This window comes from Panicum virgatum, chromosome 5K (genome assembly GCF_016808335.1).
Source record: "Panicum virgatum strain AP13 chromosome 5K, P.virgatum_v5, whole genome shotgun sequence".
Classification (NCBI taxonomy): Eukaryota; Viridiplantae; Streptophyta; class Magnoliopsida; order Poales; family Poaceae; genus Panicum; species Panicum virgatum.
This window is the reverse complement of record NC_053140.1, coordinates 52,635,484-52,650,415: the sequence shown is the minus strand read 5'-3', so window position 1 is coordinate 52,650,415 and position 14,932 is coordinate 52,635,484. Positions and strand designations below refer to the sequence as shown.

Genomic DNA, 14,932 nt, shown 5'->3' with positions numbered 1-14,932 from the left:
CAAAGGTCTATTTGATTTTTTTTGTGGCAGATAATTATTGACCTTATATAGAAGGCAACGTATCTAGTGCAAACCAAGGACTTTGTGCAAACCTGTGCAAACCTACTAAACAAAGTTTCAAAAAATTCTGAAAAAAATCATGAATGTGCTTCTCAACTTACCTCATCTATATACAAAATTTTATGGTCAAATTCATCTTACTCTAAAAGTTACAAAAAAGACAAAAATTCTGACAACAATAATGGTTCAAATGCATCTCAAATTTGTCTTTTTTGTAACTTCTAGAGTAAGACGAATTTGACCATGAAATTTTATATATAGATGATGTAATCTGAGAAGCACATTCATGATTTTTTTCAGAATTTTTTGAAACTTTGTTTAGTAGGTTTGCACAGGTTTGCACAAAGTCCTTGGTTTGCACTAGATACGTTGCCTATATAGAATTGTAGCTAACTAACTTTTCACAAAATATTTATTTTTCCATTTCTGCAGTTTTACTTGCAGCATAAGCATGTACTCCCTCCGGCCTCCGGTCTTTCGTTTCACCTGAGGGAAACATTATTGTTTCATGGTTGTTTTTGTTGTCTGACCGGATGGAGAATATGATTGAAAAGTTTTTTTGTTGTCTGACTAGATGGAGAATATACACAAACACGCCATTATAGCTGATTGTTTACTGGGACCTAGCTAGCTAGTTTGATGATCTATCCAGGGTAGGGATGAAAAGGATCAGGAATGGTCTGAAGCGGTATTACAACACGAAAAATGAAAGCGGTCGGGTCGGGAAAATCCCGTATTTATGAAATTTATAAAAATCAATATGGTAAAAAAAATAACTATAAAATTAATTGCAAATGTTAACTTTTATATTTTAAAAAATGGAAACGGTCGGGAACGGTATCATATATAATACAAAGATGATACCGTTCCCGATCGGTCGGTACGCAAATTTTCCGTCCCACTTTCATCCCTAATTCGGGGTGATTATATCCGAAATTGATGAGGCTCTTTTTTTCCACAGCCGAAAAATTTACTTGCTATGTACAACTCAATTGTTTTTTCCCCAAAGTAGTATGTTGCGCGAGCTGAGAAAACTTAAACACATGCTGTATGTGGTGTCTTGAAGATGGAAGTTGATGTTGCACAACGCAATATTAAAGTTATACAGATTCTATAATTTACAGATGCCGGCTGTGTAGCCCTAACAAAGGTCGCCCTGGTTTTGAAACAACTGCCTGCTTGAACTTAAGGAGACACATCTACCCACTAACCTTGTTTTTTTAAGCGCAAAGTCAGGTCCTAAAATAGCACAGCTCCCATGCATGATGCACACTACATTACAAAAATCATCCCTTGCTGGCCATTATCGGAGCATGTAGACCCTCTGCTCGAGTATCGGTAGCACACACCGGTGTCCCCTTTCATGGCTTTAACCTTTCCGGAAAGATGCATGTACTAGTTTTCAAGCCCGCGCCTTTGCTGATCACGCTCGGTACGGTACGTTCACGAATCATGAACACCCCATCCTAAGTGTTTTTTTTTTTTGCTCAGGAGTCAGGACCAGCGAGCGTTGGGTATACCGGCGGGCGCCCTCCCGGCCAGGGCATGCAGGACCATAGGCGCGCTGCCATGTACCCGACACCATGATGGCACGCGAAGCTGCAAGACGCCACAAGAAGGTCGCTCTCTCGCCCTCACCCTCGCACTCGCAGTGATAGGTTGCCGATCCGTCGCCCGTACTACGTCGCTCGAAGCTGACATGGGGGACGGGGAGGGGACACGGGGATTAATGCGCACAGCTTAACTCGCATCATCACCGCTAATCATGGTGTCCTCCGAGCCTGTCTGGCAGTGGCAGGCCCCCCTCCCCCCGCCCAAAGGCCCTAGCTAATCAAGTGCGTGCCCACCAATCCCCGCCAGTGCAGCTCGCCGCCTCCAATCGGCGCGGACAACCAGGCAGGGTGTCCCCAGCGGCTCGGCCTCCGCCCCGACACCGTCGCCCTCCGCGACCGAACCGAGCGCGGCGCGGGAGACGGCCCATCGGCCGTTCGGCTGGGCGGTCGCACATTGCAGCACATTGCGGCCCTGCGCATCACACACAGCGCGGGCAGGCTGCTGATGCTGCTGCAGCCGCTGCGGCTGGCTGGGCCCAGCTCGGGGAGGAGAAGGACACGCCATGTGGGAGCCGGGCAATGATGCGACCGGGGGGGGTTGGCGATCCGAGAAAGATTGCAGTAGCGACGCCGCACTGCCGCAGGGATGGATAGGAGCAGAGCATCTCTTGCTGGGGATTTTTTTTTCTGGGCTGTGGTAGGGTAGCTGCTGCTCGGGGCATGTAATGTAGCTCTTGCTTTGTGATGGTGTTTGTGAGATCTTTTGCTGTCAGTTTTATTTATAACACTAATCGTTGGGACGACGTGCGAGCGTGATGTCGGGGTTAATCTTGCGGGGCTCGATAAAACAAAAAGTGCTAAAGCACTAGTTATTACCAAGGTGACTTTATTTGATTCCCTTTGAAATGGACACAAAAAGGAGGTTTTCAGTGTACATGTGCTGTTGAATCTTGTGGAGTTTGGTTTAATTAACAAATTATAAAGGGTTGACACAAAGCTCGCAACGTGCATAAAGACTGCGGCATCATAGGCATAACACAAAACAATGCATCAAACATTGTGACTCCGCAGGATTGGTGATGAGAAGATGTTCTGTTTAAGCGTGACGGACGGACGGAGCATAATACGCTTAACGGCAGCGACAAATTAAAATAGGCTGGGGTCCCAGGGTTCCAGTTCCAGCCCTGACAAAATAGCCCAATAGATAATGGGCCACCAAGAGACTGATCGGGCCGGCCTCGTTTGACCAACTACAAAGGAAAAAGTCTGCTTTACCTCCCTCAACTTTCACAAAAATCTGATTTTCCTCCTCTAACTACAAAATCGGGTATGTTTACTCCTTGAACTATCCAAACCGGTTCAAATGTCCTCCCTGAGTGGTTTGGGATTGGCGTGCCGGCGGTTTTTCTATTTTTCTTTTAATATTTATTTCGGCTGAATATTTTAAAAAAATCATAGTAAATTATAAAAAATTCATAAAATAGAAAATCCAATTTTATGCGACTCCACATGAGTAGATCAGTAAATATATTATATAATATACTTTAGTACAAAATTTTTGCTATACTTTAGATATATACTATTTTATAATTAATTCATAGCTATAGTTTACATGGTCCAATCTATAACTCAGGCATACATGATCCAATGAGCATGAAATTTTTAGTATAGCAAAAACTTTGTACTAAAATATACCATATCATATGTTCACTGTATAGATCTACTTATCTGGAGTCCAACAAAATTAAATTTTCCATTGAATGATTTTTTTTATAATTTACTATGATTTTTTAAGGATGAAACCGGGGTCAGAACCTGTCAGGGAGGACATTTGAACCGGTTTTGATAGTTCGAGGAGTAAATATATCCGGTTTTGTAGTTAGAGGAGGAAAATCAGACTTTCGTGAAAGTTGAGGGAGGTAAAGCAGACTTTTTCCAACTACAAACAGTTGCCAAGTTTTCCCTCTCCAGTCTCCACAAGTTTCGAGTCAAATGCTACGTCTCTATTTCGAGTCAAATTCCTTTGCTACGTGGGGAATTCTATGACATTTTGAGTGGATCAAATCATCATGAGCTTTCGGTCGAGCTGCAGTAGAGAAAACGTTAACAACGTATAACCCGAGGGATTTATGTGGTTTAGACTTCAGAGCTACTAGTTGATCACTGTCAGAACTGATGAGATACAAATCCTCCTGAATCAAACGAACGAAAATACAGCAGTACACACTACACAAACAATAAACCTCCTGAATCAAAACGGCCAAGGACCTAGCTACTTTATGCCTTAAAAAATCTATAGGAACGTACATTAATCCTGCTCAGTAGACTACGGCGCCGCCGGAGCCAGACCACCTGCTATTGGCCGCCGTCGCGGTCGGCCGGTACGCCCCGGACGCCGGCCGCTGGTTGGCGTTGCTCACGTACTGGCGCACCGGGTCGCTGCCCGCGGCCGGCGCGGGGACGGGGTCGGGCGCCTCGGCCACCACGTACTGCTGCACCACCAGCACGGACACCGTCATCGAGAAGTCGGACGACACGAGCATGTCCCCGATGGGCCCCAGCTCCGGGTTCTCCATCCAGTCCTCCAGCGCCGCCGTCATCGGCGACCCGGCCTCGCCGGGGCGCCGCCCCACGATGTACAGCTCGTGCAGGCTGGTGTCCATGCCCCGGATGGCGGCCACCGTCTCCTCGCCGTTGGCCACGGTCCTGGTGGAGTAGGAGATGGCTCCGTTGCCGTGGTTGCGCGACCGGAAGTCGTTGAGGTAGTCCTCGTCCATCTCCAGCTCGCTCCTGCCCTCCGTGCTGATGGTGATGGCGCGGGCGTCCGAGCCGACGGCCGACGGGCGGTAGGTCGAGGACGAGACGGACCGAGCCCTGTAGTCCGGCGGGAGGAACCGCACGATGGCGAGGGTGACGCCGGGGGTCTCGACCATCCTCCACGCGTAGGCGAGCGCCTCGCGGTCGTCGGGCCCGCCGAAGAAGAAGAGCGCGACGTGGTGCTCGGTGGCCATCCGCGCCGCGGCGGCGCTGAGGCCGCGGTCGACGAGGATGGCGACGGAGCACGGGGAGGCGGAGAGGAGGCTCTCGTTGAAGCCGCGGACGTGCGGGTTGATGGGCTCCATGCCCCCGTCCACCGTCTGCTGCTTGTGGAACGGGACCACGATGAGCGATACGTGCTTGTCCTCGGCCAGCACGGACACGTCCTCGTGCATGGTTTGGTACGGCGAGACCGCCGCGAGCGTCTGGATGGACACGCCTCCTGTACGTGTGTGTCACACAATGCAATGCAAACAACGCGTCAGCTTCACATAGAACGAAATTATATATTAATTTCCCCTTTGATCATATATATCCTTGTGAAAATGATGCTATATTAAGAGGAGGCGTGTCCATACAATCGCATCGTCACACAGTGCACTGACCGTACCTGTGTGCCTCTCGTAGTTCTCGAAGGCGTTGAAGATGTGCTCGGTCACTGGGGGCAGTGAGGACCCCGTGCCGCTCCGGCTCTGCTTGGAGGCGGAGGCCGCGGCGGCGGCGAGCATGTTGGAGGCGCGGCCCGTGAGCTCGACGAGGTGGAGAGCGTAGATGAAGATCGGGGAGCGCTTGCTCGGGTTGGAGAGCTCCAGCAGCGAGAGCACGGACGGCACGTTGCGGGTGATGTGCACGCAGGCCAGCATCCGGAGCTCGCTGTCGTGCCGGATGCGCTGCAGGTTCCGCCGCTTGTACCCGACGAGGCGCCGCGACGGCCGGTACACCCCCGTCACCACCGGCGTCACCAGCGTCGTCATCGCCACCGACACCAGCACCATCACCGCGAACGACTCGTCATCCAACACCTATATACAGCAGACATGGCGTTAATAATTATGGTTCGATTGACAGCAGGGTGCTGATAATCATTAATCATTAATGTATTGACCTCTTTGTCTCTTCCAATGTTGAGCACGATCATTTCCACGAGCCCCCTGGTGTTCATGAGGAAGCCGAGGGCGATGCCCTCGCGGAACGGCATGGTGTAGAGCGCGGCGATGATGATGGTGCCCATGATCTTGGCGAAGCTGGCCATGACGAACACGAGCACGAGAAGGCCGACGGTGACGGGGTCGCTCACCCTCCGGATGTTGGTGCGCAGGCCGCTGATGGCGAAGAAGAGTGGCAGGAGCAGGCCGGTGACGAAGTCCTCGATCTTCTCGATCAGCGCCACGCCGAGCGTCCCGGTGGGGATGACCAGCCCGTAGACGAAGGCGCCGAAGACCGAGTGTATGCCGATGGCGTCGGTGCAGACGCCGGCGAGCATGACGCCGGTGAGGATGAGGGTGACCTCCGTGTCGCTGACGACCTCGCCCTCGGGGGTGCGGCGGATGAGCCAGAACATGGCGGGGCGCACGGCGTAGAAGCAGAGGAGCACGAAGAGCACCCCGGACAGGAGCACCCACAGGGAGGAGATGGCGGCGCTGTCCACCTCGGAGATGGCGATGGCGAGCGCGAGCAGGACCCACGCGCACATGTCGTTGACGATGGCGGCGGACATGGCGATCCGGCCGAGCTCGGTGCTGAGCAGCTTGATCTCGGCGAGGATGCGGGCGAGCACCGGGAACGCCGTGACGGAGAGCGCGACGCCGAGGAAGAGCAGGAAGGAGGTCTGGTGCACGTTCCGCGATACCTGGTGGCGGAAGATGAAGGACGTGGCGATGCCCATGCAGAAGGGCAGCGCCATGCCGGCCATGGCGACGAACAGCGCCTTCTTCCCCGAGCGCCGGATGACGTCGATGTCCATCTCCAGGCCGACCAGGAAGAGGAAGTAGAGCAGGCCGAGGTGCGCCACGGTCTCGAGAGTCAGCAGGCTGCGCTGCGGGAACACCATGGTCGCCCAGGTCTCGATCTGCCCCATCACCGAGGGCCCCAGCAGCACGCCGGCCTGCGCGCAAGCAGCAGACATGCATCAATACGAGAAGCTCGATCGCTAGCTTGCAGAGGCACGGTCAGCGCGCGAGTATTACGAGAATCTCAGCGATGACGCGGGGCTGGCGGAAGGGCCTGAGGACGAGGACGAGGAAGCGGGTGGTGGCGACGATGATGGCCGTCTGGAGGATGAAGAGCGGGAGGGAGAACTCGAGCGGGTTGAGCCCCTGCCAGATGCCGTTGGTGGTGATCATCATGGGCGAGTAGCACACCACGGTGCTCGACGCCTTGGGCCGCGTCACGTTGTGCAGCTGCGCCGTGACGTTGCCCGGCAGCCCGTCGGAGATCGGCATGGCGTCCATCCTGCTGGCGCATGGCACGGTGGCCCTCCCTCGCCGGTCACCGGAGCTGCGGTTCCGGGGGGCGGTGGTGGCAGCGAGGGCGAGGCCTGACCGCTGGGGGCGCGCGCGTGGACGCTCCCGGACGGTGGGGGGGAATGGGTCAAACGGCAGAAACAGAGGCGACGGATCGCGCGCGGCGTTGTATCGTCGTTTGACCGGCTGCCCGGGGACTTTGGGAGAACTGAAGCGTGTCTGCTCGTGATTGGTCCGCATCCGGGTGAGCTGCATGCCATGATGCACCAAAGTTAGCGGGCCAGAGATGTTCGCACGCGGCCCATTATCACCAGCATCCAGCAGAATCTATCGCAACACATGGGCGGCATCCAGGTTTCCGGAAGAAGTCTTCGACTCTGAACGTCCTTTTGTTTGTGGCCCAGACTGCCAGAGTACTACAGGAATCAGGATTTCCGTGCGGAGAAGAAAACTGACAAGAACTGGTTGGGATCGGAAATTCGGAATGTGCAGCGTCCCGTTCGCTCTTTAATTGGGCGACTTCGGATTTCCTTCGGCATCAGCGCAGGTGTCGCTTATTTATGAGGAGAGTGACCGGAGGGGAGGAACAAGAGGTCGGCGGGTAGCATACGGCTACCGCCGACGTCAGACGCAGCCTGGAGAAGAGAACCATCCATCCGTTCCTGACGGAAACTGAGAACCGCCGCGACACGGACATGGCAGGCTCCTGGCTAGTCACGATCGTATTGTTTGATTTCGCTTTCGGAACGAAGGAACCGACGATCGTGAAGAAATGGGAGTAGTATGGGACAACCACCATCCTAGCTAGTACGATACTACTGATACGGATAAATTTTTATTTGAGCGCTCGGTACTCAACAATCATGTGATGCAATAGAGAACTCAAAGAATATGAGACACTGAGAAAAAATAGTAAATCAGTTAATAGTACATGATAATATGACTAGTCTGGAGGCCGCTGCTAACAGATTTTTCAAATGGAAATATGTTGAAGAGATCCCAACAGCCAGCACACAGTATACACTAGCTATTTAAAGTGAACCACACCTCTTCAAATCATATTCCCTAGACTGGCAGCATTTATATATATTGCCTAACGAAGCAAGGCAGACGAGCAAAGCAACAGTTAAATGGAGGACAAAAAATTAAACAGAGGCCGGTGTTGTATGAACACTATGACCTTCTAATTACCTTGTGGTCTGTTCAGGTATCTTGGGATATAACTGGGAAGCCAGGGCTCCGGAGGCAAGAAGTTATTATATTCCTCATTATCAAAAGCATCTCTATGGCAGACAATCTGTTCATTGATATAATGGACACATGAGAGAACCACCAGCTGCTTCAGGTCAACATAAATTATCCACACCACACCTTCCCAGAAAACCTGTCTTCCCTCAGCACACCACACAGGACGTCCGGGTCATTCTTGGTCACAAAAGGGAACTCAGGCACGAGGGGCGGCAGACCAAGAACCCTGTAGCTATGTTGCACCCATAGGTCTTCAAGGTTGATCTTACGATGAATCTCCCAGCTCCAGCAATCACCCATCATCATCAGATTCCAAACAGTGATCGCCCGGTCACTTGTTTGGAGGCCCTGCCTGTCGGTGTCGATGTGAACGAAACGCATCATGCCTTGGCTGACAGACACATTCCGGAATGACTCTGGGCAATACCTCTCGATCAGCCACTTGGTGGGAAATTGCTGGTTGCCAGGGACAGGCGTGTAACTGAGCACAGGTGAGTCCTCATCGGAGAAATCACAAAACACTATACCGCTGTAGTGGTCGACCCAGCACAGGAAACGACCGGCGAAGGGGAGCACCCTGTCGCAGTACCAGAGGTAAGGGAATTGGCCTTGGCCATGCGGCTGCGGAGCAAGCATCTCTCTGACCGTCCAATCCCCCTTCTTGGGGGAGAATGTGCCGAGCACGGCGAACATCTGAGGCAGGTTGGTGGTGAAGTCGCGTTCATCATGGAAGCTGCTACTTTTCCAGGACACGAAGAGGTCTGCCACCACGTAGTTGTTTGGGTCGCCGCCGCGACACAGGATCCCCACACTGGTGTTCGCCATCAAGAACACTCTCCCGCCAGCAAAGCCCTTCGTCGTCGCCGTGCACGCGGGGAGGCGCCGCAGCGACGGCGGGGGAGACGAGGGGCCGAACGTGTAGACGAACAGATCGGGGGCGCAGACCCTGTATTCCATCCTGGGCGAGTAGATGTTGAGGAGAACGAGGTTCTCGTGGGAGCTCACGGCCGAGGAAGTCGCGGGAATGGCGACCAGGGACTCGGGTATGCCGTACGGCCAGTGCAGGTCGAGGTAGGATACCTTCGACGGATGCCTCAGTGTGAAGGACAAGAAGCCGGACTCGCCGGTGGAAGTATCAACTGCGACGGCGGTGGCGTCGTCTGCCACGGCGTCGGCCGCGGCGTCGGGGTCGTCGTAGCAGTGGAGGCGGCCCAACGGGAACAGGAGCATCCAGTCGGCAAACACCTCCGGCTTCGGCGAGCCGGGGATCGCGTCGGCCATCTCGCTCTTCTGGATTTGGGATCGGGGCCGCACAAACTCTAGAAAGGATGGACGGAGGGCGAGGGGGAAGGGGGACGGGAAAGCAAAGAGGAAACTTGGAGGATCGGTCATATTTATTGTCGAGCCCGGGTTTCAGCCCATCAGGCTGGCCCGTCGCCAGAAACCCGGCAGGCCGATGCGTGCATGGCTTCCCTGCAAGGCTGCAGTGTTCGAAACCTGCCTTTTTTTTTTGAACGTCCTTTTGTAATTTGTTTGTGGCCCAGACTGCTAGTACAGGAGGATTTCGCCTATTACGTACGTAACGTTAACCTGTGATTGCGATTTTGTTGACACGTTGCTGTTGTGCCGTGCGGGTCAGCCTGCAAAGGGAGCGGATCGGAGTGCGCAGCAGCTATATGTCGCGCGTGCTAAAAAAGTTGATCCATGGTATGAAGGAAACTAGCATGAATTCGACCCATTATCAAATTCTGATCTGTTGCCGTACGTTTTTTTCTTTTATTTATTAGAGCCCAATACGAATCCGAGCCTCAAGTCTCCATATTATACTGCAACTCCATATGCTGAATTACTAGACTTCGATATTTGTGCGCTATAAAATTGCTCCATGTGTTGTGTTGCTGCCACTCGGTGATGTAGTTAGGCCGGAGCTTATTTTTTTCGTTTCTGCTTTTTTTCCTGCGTTATTAGCGTTTCATTACTAGCGTTGCAGTTAGGCGGCTTGCTATTCCTTATTTTGCTTTCTTTTCTGCTTTTGTTTACTATGTTACTAGTTTCATTCGACCGTCCATTTTTTTTCTTCGGTTACACTTTCTCTTTTATCCATTCTACAAATCTTTTGGGTCTTATTTCTTTTTCTTTTATTTACTTACTTATTCTTTTCTTCTATTCCTACGTAGATGTTTTCTCTATTTTATAATCCATTTCATTCTTCTTTATTTTCTGTATCTACATAAATTTACAAATAATTCTTTGGGAAAGGAGTGTACCTCACATGTTCGTTATTTTTCATTCTATTTCATATTTGTTTTTCATTTTATTCATTTTTCCTTCCATATGTTTTCTTTTATTTTTCCTTCTGTTATTTGCTTTCACTCATTTAACACGTTTTTTCTTCTATTTCCTTTTCCCTTTTTGCTTTCAAATTTTTCCTTGTATTTTATGTTGATATTTTTAGATTAATTTTTTAGCATGCAGATTTATAAAATTATGTATCTTATCACTACGATACTTAGTATATTTATTATTGTTTACTTAGTACATTTCTTTCCGTATGAAGATTTATTTCTTTGTATTTTAGATTCCTAAATTGGTGTGTGAAATGATTTGTTTCTTTTGTATGCTAACTTGTTTTACCACGTATATATATACATGTAAAAATAATTGTTCATATGTGAATTGATTCATAAATTGAATGTTATATATATTTGATTGTATAGTAGATGTATTTATCTTCATACAAAATTATTTGTCTGCGTGTAACTAATTTGTTCGCAATGCCAAATTATTTGTTCCCTTTGTATATTAAATTGTTCCAAGACGTTGATCAATTTGTTCGCAACATTTATTTTCCGTTATTTATCCTATACAATCAAATGTTCGTGATGATTATTATTTTGTTTGTTGTACATTATTATTTGTTCTCTATGTTTAATTTTTTGTTCGCAAAAAATATTATTTGTTCGTGGTTTTAAAATATTTTTTCCTAGTATTCGAAAATAATTATTTAGTGTTAAATTTTTTTCCAAAAATATTCTGCAAATATAGTCAAGTGTGGTCTTGTTTTGAAGATCTTGTCATAAGAAAAATACTGGTGCAATCAGAATTTTATTTAGATAGACGGTTTAAGACTTATTAATTTTTAAATCTTCAACATGTTTGCATGCAAGTGACGTAAAGAAATCTGTTTCTTTTGCATGTGCATGTCTATGTCCATGAGCTCACTGTATATAGATGTTTCTTGCATGTTGAGTTTTGATTGGGTTAAAATTTGATTGGACCGTAGTAGATTGATGGAGGTTTGACGATGACCGTGTAGAAATAATTTTCGACGCCTTCAGGCGACGGTTGGCGGGACCGTCACCTGAAGCGATAGCTAATCGCGCCCATCAGAGTGCCCCTGCACGCGCCCCGCTGCTCCGCTTGCACAAAAACAGGATCAAGGATCGGCCCGCCCTTGTTCTCATCTGCCCAGAACAATCCAAGGGGCACCCCGAACCGAACCTCCTTACTGCGCGGCGCAAAGTGCGATGCTGCAGGTCGCACGATCAACATGGACAAGACTGCAGTAGTAGCCACATGACGGCAAGGAGAAGGAATCTCTGGACACGTTGATCGTGTCAATAGGATCGTTGCCCAGAACACGTTGATCCACGTGTGCAAGAGTCTGGAGAGCTACGTGCTCAATCTCGTTGATCCACGTGTGCAAGTGTAAGAGTCTGGAGAGCTACGTGTCAATAGGATCGTTGCCCAGAACACGTTGATCCACGTGCGGCAAGGAGCAGGAATCGTTCTCGAGGCCAGGCAGCGGCAATGAGCAGCGATGCGAGGGTCGATCCTAGGGTCTCCAAGGGTCAATAGGGTCACGACCCTGCGACTCCTCTCCATTTTGGGGTCAGCCCGCTTCGATCCACGGTCTGATTCAAGGGGCGGAGCGATTTCGCAAGAGGGTCGATCCAAACCCCTTGGAGGCTTACGTGCGGGCAAGAAAATAAGAACGTGGTTGGGAGCGGAACGTGCAACGTTCTGTTTCGCTCCTTAATTGGGCGACTACAGATTACCGTCGGCATCAGCGCAAGCGTGGTTTATTTATGAGGGAGAGCGACCAGAGGGGAGGAAGTCGAGGTCCATCTATCCGTTCTTGACGGAAACTGACAACCGCCGCGACACGGCAGGCTAATTACGATCGTGTTGTTTGATTTTGATTTTGCGACGAAGGAACCGATCGTGAAGTAATGCTGTAATGGGAGTAGTATGGGACAGGCCAGACAACCAACCTCCTAGTCGGACACTACTAATTATTGCGGGAAAATTATTATTTCAGCGCTCGGTTCTCTCAACAATCATCGAAATCACAAGGACGAACGAAAGGACAATAAACAATTTACGATGCTGGTTCAAAGTTTGGATTCGCAAGATCTCACATTCTCACTATCAACGTTGCCCGATCCATCTAACTAAACAGATAATGTTTTCCCGCGGACTAGTGACTACTGGACTGATGAGTGGGCCGGGCATTACCCGAGAAAGAGAGATGATGCGTGCCTACTGTATGGTCGACTTCCAATGCAATCAGCTAAAATGTGACGCCCATTCGTGCCTACTCGATGTTAGTATAGAACATTCTAATAGGATCATCTAGTCTACATAGTAGATCACATTGACTTCACTAATGCGGATTAACATAAAGATTCGGTCTTGTATCGGCGGCCATAGCGTCCATGGTCGTCTGTGCAGTAGTGATGTCGTTGACGACGAGAGCGGAGTCGGGGACGTAGCGTGGTCGTTCCTTGAGGGATCTCTCGGGGTAGCGGTGTCCTTCAGGGCGCCACCGGCACTGCCCCGGACGTGGTGCTCGTGCTTCCGAGCCTTCCAGCGTACTTAGCGATCGGTTAGGGTGGACTACGTGAGAATCACGAGAGTTTGGAATGGGGAAACCCTATAGAGTTGACCCTCTACTTATAGGCACGCTGTAGGACCGGGGCCGAGCCCAATAGGCTTAGGGTTTTGCCTCCCGATCACGGCAAAACTGGACTCGGGATTTGTTTCCCGAGTCCGAGATCTGGGGAATGGATAGCCCCTCTGATTGCGTTGGTTATAGGTTGGCCGAGGTCAAATTAACAAATCCAACATTCTCCCCCTTGACCGAAGGTCAACAACTTAAACTTAAACTAATGACTATTCGGTCAATGACTTAATCTAATCTAAACTAACGTCCTTCCTTAGTAAATCAGTAAGTACCAGACCAATGCGTCATCAGCATCACAATGGCATACTGGGACAATATTACTCATAGTCTCACTAAGAAACCTTGTCAGAACTCTTATTCTTAATTGGGGAAATTTAATGGCCCTGAACCAGGACTTGATCCAGGCTACCCACCAGACCCATGCCTAGGACATGCTTCTGAAAGAGGATTGGTGGTAGGCCTTTTGTGAGCAGATCCGCAATATTTTCTTTAGTACTTATATGCTTAATCTTAAGTGTATTGTCCCGGTTTCTGTCTTTCACGACACGATATTTAAGATCTATGTGCTTAGAAGCACCACTTAGTTTATCGTTTGCGCAAAAGAAAACTGCAGACTGATTGTCGCAGTACATTGTGATAGGTCTCGAGATGCTATCAACAAGTCTTAATGTCGGTATAAAGTTCTTAAGCCACACTGCCTGTCCCGTGGCATCATAACATGACACAAATTCAGTTTGCATTGTAGATGCAGCCGTTACACCATGCTTACAACTTCTCCATGATATCGCTCCCCCTGCTAGTGTATAAATATAACCGGAAGTAGACTTCCTGTCAACTTCATCACCAGCAAAGTCATCGTCGGTGTAACATTCAACCTCAAGGTTATCTGATCTCTTATATGTTAACATATGATGTTTTGTGCCTTGACAATATCTTAATGCCTTCTTAACGCCTACCCAGTGAGTCCATCCTGGATTAGACTGATATCTGCTAAGTACTCCGGCTGTAAATGCTAAGTCTGGACGCGTACAGACCTGCGCATACATCAAGCTTCCAACAGCTGATGCATATGGAATATTACTCATCTTACTTCTTTCAAAATCATTCTTAGGGCATTGACTTCCATTTAGCTTATCGCCCTTCTGCAATGGAACAGGTGACGTATTGCACTTATCAAGATTATATCTCTTAAGTATTTTCTCAATATAAGTTTTCTGAGATAATCCTAGTACGCCTTGGGCTCTGTCTCGGTGTATCTCAATGCCAAGTACATACGAGGCTTCACCAAGACCCTTCATATCAAAATGAGATGAGAGGAAATTCTTAGTCTCAAGCAACATGTTTTTATTGTTGCAGGCTAACAGTATGTCATCCACATACAATACTAGAATTATTAGTTTTCCACCCTTAGCTTTAATGTAGATGCATCTATCTGCATCATTTTCCACAAATCCGAATTTCTTAATAACTTCATCGAATTTGAGGTTCCACTGTCTGGACGCTTGCTTAAGTCCATAAATGGATTTCTTTAATATGCATCCCATGTGTTCTTTACCTTTAATGGCAAAACCTTCCGGTTGCGCCATATAAATTGTCTCATCTAAGTCTCCATTTAGGAACACAGTCTTAACATCCATCTGATGTAACTCCATATCAAAATGAGCTACAAGTGCCATGACAACTCTGAATGAATCTTTGGTGGACACAGGAGAGAAGGTTTCGTTATAATCGATCCCTTCTTTCTTCTTTCTGTGTAAACCCTTTAGCTACGAGCCTTGCCTTGAATTTTTCGATCTTCCCTTTGGAATCACATTTGGTTTTGTAGA

The 14,932-nt window shown here is 49.0% G+C and overlaps 1 protein-coding gene across 1 annotated transcript; it reads right to left on the bottom strand.

The window, feature by feature from the left end:
- Positions 1-3,804: 3,804 nt before the first annotated feature.
- On the bottom strand, positions 3,805-7,158 carry LOC120708468 (cation/H(+) antiporter 15-like). Its single transcript, XM_039993741.1, has 4 exons — positions 6,617-7,158; positions 5,536-6,534; positions 5,041-5,452; positions 3,805-4,872 (listed from the first exon to the last, which is right to left on the bottom strand). The coding sequence occupies exons 1-4, from the start codon at positions 7,145-7,147 to the stop codon at positions 3,932-3,934; spliced, it is 2,883 nt and encodes a 960-aa protein (XP_039849675.1). The 5' UTR covers positions 7,148-7,158; the 3' UTR covers positions 3,805-3,931.
- Between the last annotated feature and the right edge of the window lie 7,774 nt (positions 7,159-14,932).

What these genes read in the sequence shown, in the direction of transcription:
- LOC120708468 (XM_039993741.1), bottom strand. Translation starts at nt 7,147, where the DNA reads ATGCAGCTCACCCGGATGCGGACCAATCACGAGCAGACACGCTTCAGT. An exon ending in ACATTGGAAGAGACAAAGAG is followed by an intron (nt 5,453 to 5,535) that starts GTCAATACATTA and finishes TGCTGTATATAG; the next exon opens with GTGTTGGATGACGAGTCGTT. An exon ending in GAACTACGAGAGGCACACAG is followed by an intron (nt 4,873 to 5,040) that starts GTACGGTCAGTG and finishes ACACACGTACAG; the next exon opens with GAGGCGTGTCCATCCAGACG.